The 7889-nt window shown below is 46.5% G+C and overlaps 1 protein-coding gene across 1 annotated transcript; it reads right to left on the reverse strand.

Annotated features, from left to right (window-relative positions):
- Nucleotides 1–823: 823 nt before the first annotated feature.
- LOC131234317 (probable leucine-rich repeat receptor-like protein kinase At1g68400) lies at nucleotides 824–7113 on the reverse strand. Its single transcript, XM_058231103.1, has 2 exons — nucleotides 5686–7113; nucleotides 824–1834 (listed from the first exon to the last, which is right to left on the reverse strand). Exons 1-2 carry the CDS (start codon nucleotides 7055–7057, stop codon nucleotides 1182–1184), a joined length of 2025 nt encoding a protein of 674 aa, XP_058087086.1. The 5' UTR covers nucleotides 7058–7113; the 3' UTR covers nucleotides 824–1181.
- Between the last annotated feature and the right edge of the window lie 776 nt (nucleotides 7114–7889).

Below are 7889 nucleotides of genomic sequence, written 5' to 3' on the forward strand. Positions count from 1 at the left end.
TAATTACCTTGTAAATGAGTAATGATTATTTATTTAAATAATTGCTGCATGGTTGCCCATACTTGACTTGGCATGCCATACTTTTTCAACACCGAAACTCGTGAAGTGCAAAATATGTGTAGCCCACCATGACGTATGTGACTTATTCACATATTTTATCAATTATGACGGCTGAATTTAAGGCATGAACCAAAAAATGAGGTAGTTCCAAAGATAAAGTAAACCTCGGGCCACTGTTTCCTTTGGTGTGGGCCACCTAAATGTTTGATTTACCTTATTTTTCAGCTAATACTTCAAAGCGTCAGGGTAAAAAGAATGGATGGCAAGGATATGTCACATATATCCAGGTGGGGCCCACAAATTTAAATCAATCTTTTTAGACTGATTTTCAACATAAAAATACCATAATAATTGCATATTTATTGAAGATTTAAAAAATTAAACCAGCCAAGAGATAAGGTTAAGTCTTATATTTTTATTTATTTATTTATTTGTTTCAGTGAAAAAGAAAATTAGATTGTTGTTCACTTATATTTCTTTTCTTTTTTTTTGTTGTAGAAAGAACAATTCATAACTACCAATGGAATAAACATTTTGTCAAACTACACGAATATCTATATCTCTAAACAATTTTAACCATCTCTCCAGCCCGTTTCTTTTATGAGTTTAACTTGTCCAACATCGATCATGTGCAGTATAGACATTAGTATATAGACATTAGTATATAAATTGGATCCGGTCATGTGCAGACGGATGCATGCCTACGGAGCATCACACTCTGCCAGAGTATCAAATATAACTCCTAGAAAAGATCAGTGCAGGAATCGAATGAGAGTACGGATGAAGGGCATCAATTATCCAGATATCAAGACAAAATGCGTTTGGACATCGAGATATGTATAAAATCTTCACCTCAAAGCTTTCCATGGCACACCAACATCAACCAAACACACCTTTCCTAACAAATCTTTACACCCTCACTTCCAAAGTTAACCATTTTAAATAGAAAATCTCACCTTCTCTTCCATTTTTGATCACTGACAACCACCACCAGTTTCTTCTAACCCAGGTGGCGAGTCGGACACCGAGTCAAACGAGTCACGGACCCAGCCGCTGATCTCTTCACTCACCACGTGGCACATCCTGCGCCGTTGATCAGGTGGCACTGAAGTTCCACACCATCACTGGCTCACCCCACCGGCATCTTCCGACACGGACGGCGAGTCAGACACCGAGTCGAACGAATCATGGGATGGGGACAGGTCCCCTCCACCCCCACGTATCTCTTCAATCATCTTCACTACTTGGCCCATCCTGGGCCGTTGATCCGGCGCCAACGAAGTGCACGCCATCCCAATCTGCAGCATCCCTACCATCTCTTCCTCAATGTCCTTGTACCTCATGAGCTCCAGATCAAACACCTCCGCCGTCCATTCCTCCCTCACCACCGACTGGACCCACCTTGGAAGGTCCAAAATGGTACCGCCGCTAGTGTTGTCCGGCGAGGACGGGCACTTGCCTGTCAGCAGCTCAAGCAGCAGCACGCCGAAGGCATACACATCAGCCTTCTGAGAGAACTTCCGGCCATCAGATATTTCTGGTGCACGGTAACCGTTGGATTTTGGCACCATGGCAGAGAAGGCAGAGAGTCCGAAGTCGGAGACGCGTGCATTGCCGGCCTTGTCAAGGAGGACATTGGTGGATTTGATGTTGCCGTGGGAGAGCTTGGGCGCACGGCAGGCATTGTGGATGAAGGCGACCCCACGGGCCGCACCAGCTGCAATCTTCATCCTGGTGGTCCAATCCAACGGAGTCCGGCCAGGACCTCTGTTGCCTGCAAAGAGGAATTCACGAGAAATTACCAATAACGAAATTACGAAAATGCCACTGGATATGGATACCAGAAACAAAGAAATTCCCCTCTGATTTTAAAAATACGAAAATGACACTGCTGCAAGTTACCGAGGGAATCCTGGATGGCGACATAGCTCAAGCAAACAGCCTGGAGCGTGGAGACAGCCGGGAATAGAAAAATGCTTGTTTGAGGGCTAAAACCGGAAAAGTGAACAGCCTCTTCGCATTTCAGAAACAGCAACTTATTTTGGAGCTGACTGCCCACAGTCATGCATGCATCTGCTGCATGAGTGTGCATTGATAGGAGCCGTCCAAATGCTGGGCCCATTGTTGATCAGTAGTAAAAACCAAATGCCCCCATTGAATGGAGTCGGACTGGGTACTACCCCCACCAGGACCTTGCTAGAGACGGACGGTCCTGTCAGGGGCACTGTGGGGCCCAACTGTAATATATGTTTTTTATACGATCCCAACCGTCACATTGTTGCAGCTAGACAGATGGTCCCAACAAATACCCATCAACCGGACACTAAGACCATCTAATAAACCAGCTTTCCGGCTGTGACGCATCCATTGTTGGTCCTGCGATTTGGACGGTTCAGATTATGGAACCTATATACCAAGTGCACAGTATCTGAGCATCCACGAGGACGGATGGCACCTATGTCGCTTTTTCTTACTAGGGTGCCCTTCATCTTAGGGTTTTCAATTTCAAAAACTTAAAAAGATGGAAAGGAAGCTGGGCAGTTTCAATTTCATTAAAAAGCACGGTACTCTTTATCGGAGAGAGGGACGAATGACGGGTCTAGTTAGATTCTGCCACTGAGAACAGAGGGGACCACCTAAAATCAGTAGTCAGTGGGACCACCAAACCCGACATCCCGTTCTTTTTTTTTTATCACTAGTCAGCTTTCATAAAGGATGAGAATCACATCCTATCTAACAGGTAGCACGAGAATCAACGGTGGACAATGGAGATCCATTTTTGCTGTCCGTGGGTGTAAATGAGAGAATGGATGATATGATCCGATGCACTGCGTCCGCACCCTAACACAGGTGGGGACGTGTCATGTGTAGGATATCCTAACCGCACAAAAGCCACGATTCATCCTGACCAAATTGCACAAAACGATATACGGCTCGCATCAAACCTGTCTATGGTCTGATACAATGTACACATGAGGCCCTCGTGATGAGAGGACCAACCTGATTTTTATGCTAGGCTATCTTACTGGTGGGCCCAACCTTTCGTACGGATCTGAGTTCAACACGACTAATCTTCTCACGTGTGGTATATTCAGAACCGTTCAACTTTGGGCATATCTTTTGAACGCAGCATGTCTCCAAAAATCACACTTATCAAGTGATCATAGCCATCCATGGCTATAAATGGATAGCTAATGAATAACATTGTAAATGGTCCAAACTCCATGTGAAAATCAACCCATTAATATCACCCGCTCGTCGAAATTTTTGGGTTATGCTCTATCAGGGATTGGGTCAACGTTTTGAACGTTGTGGATTTCTGCAAATGACGCTTTAGAGCCAGTTGAACTAAAAATCACCGATGAGTGTATGCCATGTGGCATCTAATCCCACTTTTCCAATTTTTCCTAGAATTTTGCGAAGTGTATGTATTTACCCCTTGATACGTAATTACGTATGACATCCCGCAAAATGATAAAGTTGTGTCGGCCCAAAACAGTCCGATTTTGGACCGCTATGTAGCCCTGGCAAAAAATCAGGGTTTTCCACATATGCAAACAAAAAGAGTCGAGCATTCAAGGAATTGAAATATTCTAATCTAAGTTATTTTAATTAGATTTTCGGTCAATCCTCACAGGATAAACGGTCTGGATCATCAAAAGATGAACCTGATCCTAAGGCTAAAAGTACCGAGCGGATTGCAAACTGATGTGGACACCACCATAATGTGTGTATTCTATCCACGCCGTCCATCCATTTTGCCAGCTCATTCTGGGGCAAGAGCCCAAAATTGTGGCAGATCCATATCTCCAGTGGACCACAACGCTCCCACCATTAAAGACTTCTTGGGTGCCACAAAAGTCTCGGTTCCAGCTGATGTTTATGCTTTCTCCTTCAACAAGTTGGATGGCAGATCAACATCACAGTGGGCCCTAGTTTTTAATAGTGGGCTATTCATTCACCACTGTTTTCATGTGGTGTGGTCCACCCGAGACTTGGATCTCCCTCATTTTTTGGGCCCAGGTCCTGAAATGAGCTGAGAAAATGGATGGACAGCATAGATAAAGTACATACATCATGGTGGGGCCCCCAGAGCACCGTCCCCTAGCCAACAGATGTTTGCTAGAATTCAGGATAATTATGCTCGAGCGCCCCACCTATGCTCAAGGAATGTAAGTCAATCTAACCGTCCATTTTTTTACAGTTGTCCCATCTGCCCCTCTAAATTATGATCAGGTCATTTGCGTGGTTTGGCTCTGCAAGATCGATGGCCCAGCTCTCACACTACACACTTATGCACGGAGAGCACTCCCAACTCACGGGTGGGATTAATATCCTACTCGCACGAATGGAGGCGCTCCGGCCAGAACGACAGGACCCATTCCAACGGAATCGAGAGCATTAGATAACGACGGTCCGGCATACGACCAAATCTGACCTTTTATCAGGACGCGACACCACCTGTCTAAAGGAAAAAAAAAATGCTTTGATACTCGGGCAGTGTGATGGATGATACACAGGCACTTGGAAATCGCATACTTAGCATTTAAATATTTCACATTAAATCGTCAGTATTATGGCTACAGTTTCAGTGTATCATTAACTGTCGAGTTGGTGGACATTTATTGGACGGTTAACATGAAAAACATGAACGTTCCTACTTCCACAAACAACTGTCTACCAATAAGAGGTTACGATTATTCGACCAGTCTGATGTTGGGTAGTTATCTACGACAGTGGGTTCCACAATTTATTCGGTCTGACTTGTGTAAATGGTGTGCCAAGTGTACAATTCCGAGTGCCTGCGCATCAAATGTCATACGCAGACCGAGTATCAAGCTTTATACGCATTAGTTGCTGTCTTACTTGCACCAACCTCAAGGAAAGACGCACCATTTCTTTCGACCTTTCGCGGCGCAACAGTCCAAATATGAAAATATTCAATACCAAAAGTAGAGAAAGATGGGTGTAGCTATCATTTGAGCTGGTGCAAATATTATTTCCAAGTAGAAACTCCTCTGACAAAACCACCATATCCAAACCCTGGTTTCCCGATCCCAACCTGGGATCTAAGAAGCGGTTTTGCTACGGCGGAAAACCGCTTCCCGACCAAAAAAACCACGATTTCCGCAGCATTTTCGCGCCTGAGAAAATGTACAATGCTCGGGTCCTATGATTCCTGCAGCGCTGTCTAGTTTTCAATTTCTACAAGCGGTGACCAATAGATCCGTGATCCAAGCCGTTAATTTGAGTCAACCCACACTACCCAAGGCGCACGCACCGAAAAAAGGACCCAGACTCCACATCTAGGATCTTCCAACCTAGGGCAATCATATTAACGGCTCGGATCACCGAACCATGAGCCCATGGGCTCGACAAGTACTGCAGTAATATCTAGTTTTCAATTCATACAATCTGTGACCAATGGTTCCGTGATCCAAACCCTTAATTTGATTGGACCCACTGTAGATGGCCCATGTACCAAAAAAAGGCCGAATACTCCCTTAATATGATTTTCCAACCTAGGACAATCATATTAACGGCTTGGATCATCGAACCATGGGCCATGGGCCAAAGCATTGTATACCACTCCTCTCAAGCTACCACACACCCGCCCATACGTACCGTGCAGCAGAGAGAACAAACTCCCGTTCGGCATATACTCGTACACCAGCAGCTTCTCGTCCCGAGCATAGTAAAAAGCCTTCAGTCCTACGATGTTCGGGTGCTTCAGCCTCCCCAAAAGCTCCATCTGCTGCTCGAACTCCCTCTTCCCGCACAACGCCACCTCCTTCAGCCTCTTCACCGCCACCACATTGCCGTCCTCTAAAATCGCCTTGTAAGCCGTCCCAAAACCGCCTTTCCCAAGCATCTCGGCCGACGCCCTGAGAAGATCCTCCAGCTCAAACCGCTTCGACACGTCGAAAAAAATCATCTTCCCCCTCTCAAAACCGCCCTGCGATGGCGGGTACGGGCTCGAGGAGTACACGATCTTCTCCCCTTCTAGAATCCTCGACGACCCCTTCCCGCCGCTCCTCGGCTTCCTGAAACCCTTCCAGAAGCAGCAGAAGAGGAGGCCGGAGACCAGCACGAGCACGAACAGATCGCCCACAACGATGGCGATCAGGGCGAGTCGACTCATCTTGCCGCCCCCGACCCGGTGGGTCCCCGGCGCTGCTGTCGTTACCTCGGGCTTTGAGCTCGGGGTGGAGGAAACGACCGTCGGGGAGGCTCCGTATAACGGACTTGGCGGCGTCTTAACGCCGTTATCCGGCCGGCTCGGGTCGCTGACGACGGTCCGGCAGGGGGGTAGCGGAGGACCGCACAAAACCGAGTTTCTACCAAAGACAGTTTCCGGAAAACCAGATAGGGATTTAGGGATGGAGCCGGTAAGCCGGTTTCCCGAGACATTGAAGTCTTGGAGGTTCGGGAGGTTTAAACCGGAAATCGAGCCGGTGAACCGGTTCTCCTCAAGCCGGAGTGTGAGGATGTGGGACAGAAGGTTGATGTTCGCCGGAATCTGACCGGACAGGTTGTTGTGGGAGAGATCGAGCCTGTAAAGGCGGACGAGAGACAGTACGGACATCGGGAAATCGCCTGAGAAATCGTTGTAGGAGAGGAAGAGGAGCTTTAACGCCGTTAGGTTGGAGAGGTCGGGGATGGGTCCGGAGAACTGGTTCTTCTTGAGGCTGAGGACACGGAGCCCGCTTAACGCCGTTAACGGCTGGACGGTGCCGTTAAGGTCAAGCCCCTCGAGGACCAGACGCGATACACGGTTCTGGTAGCACGAGACGCCGTACCAGGAGACGCACGGATCGGCAGTCCCGTTCCAGGAGGAGAGCTTGTTGGAGGCGTCGGACCCGGCTTTGAAGGCGAGGAGGGATTCCGCGTCGGGATTCGTGGAAGCATCGATGAGGGAGTGGTGGGCGGCCAGGATGAGAAGGAAATGGAGAAATGGAGAGAAAGGAAGAAGCGAGAGTTTCTTCTTCTTCTCCATTGTTTTGGATTGTTTGGTTTGGAGAAAGCAAAGCAAGAGAGATATCTGAAGAACCTGGAGGGGGAGGGTCTAGGGGCTTTTATGAGGAGGTGTTTTGTATAGCGCGTTGGATTAGTAAAATACGTTCGTCTCCGTATGGATGATAGGTACCGAAGTGAAAGGTTGATCAGTACTGTTCGTATAGTGTATTGTCTTTATAGATTGCTTCTGATTTAAAGTACCATCTAATGGACGATTCCCATTGCGTATTGTTTGAATAATAAAATTTACGGTTGGAAATGAATCTTGGATCACCTAATTGGGTTCTTTTTCAGACGAACGTTGTCTGTGAAAATGGGAAATTAGAATGGACCGTTCAAATCTAAATCCCCGCCTGCGAAGTTTCAGCTAGTAGATGATTGCAACATATCTTATTCAACGCGACGGATAAAATTAGCTTCGTCTTTTTAGTTTTTTCTCGAGACTAGCAATTCTCCGTTTCAAAAGAAGTAAGTCTTACGCTACCCTAGCGTGAGATTAACGGTTTTCCTCGCGTCACCTCAGTAAAATTAACTCACGTGTTTAAGATCGGGACCTTTCATCAGGTACGATCTACGGAGAAGATTCGTAGAGTTAGTAGTCGGGCCCATTCATTTGTCATATACTTCACATATTTACATTTCATGTTTATTTGGTCTGAATTTTTTTAACCGTCCACCTGTTATCATACGTTTTATTGAGTAAAAAATAACCATCCATTTTCTCTCAATTAGGATGAGTATTTTTCCTGCATGATGAACGGCCCCGATCTTTACAGTTTTGTAGACGTGGCACGTGTATGAAGAACGTCTGC

Source organism: Magnolia sinica, chromosome 19 (assembly GCF_029962835.1).
Source record: "Magnolia sinica isolate HGM2019 chromosome 19, MsV1, whole genome shotgun sequence".
NCBI classification, from domain to species: Eukaryota; Viridiplantae; Streptophyta; class Magnoliopsida; order Magnoliales; family Magnoliaceae; genus Magnolia; species Magnolia sinica.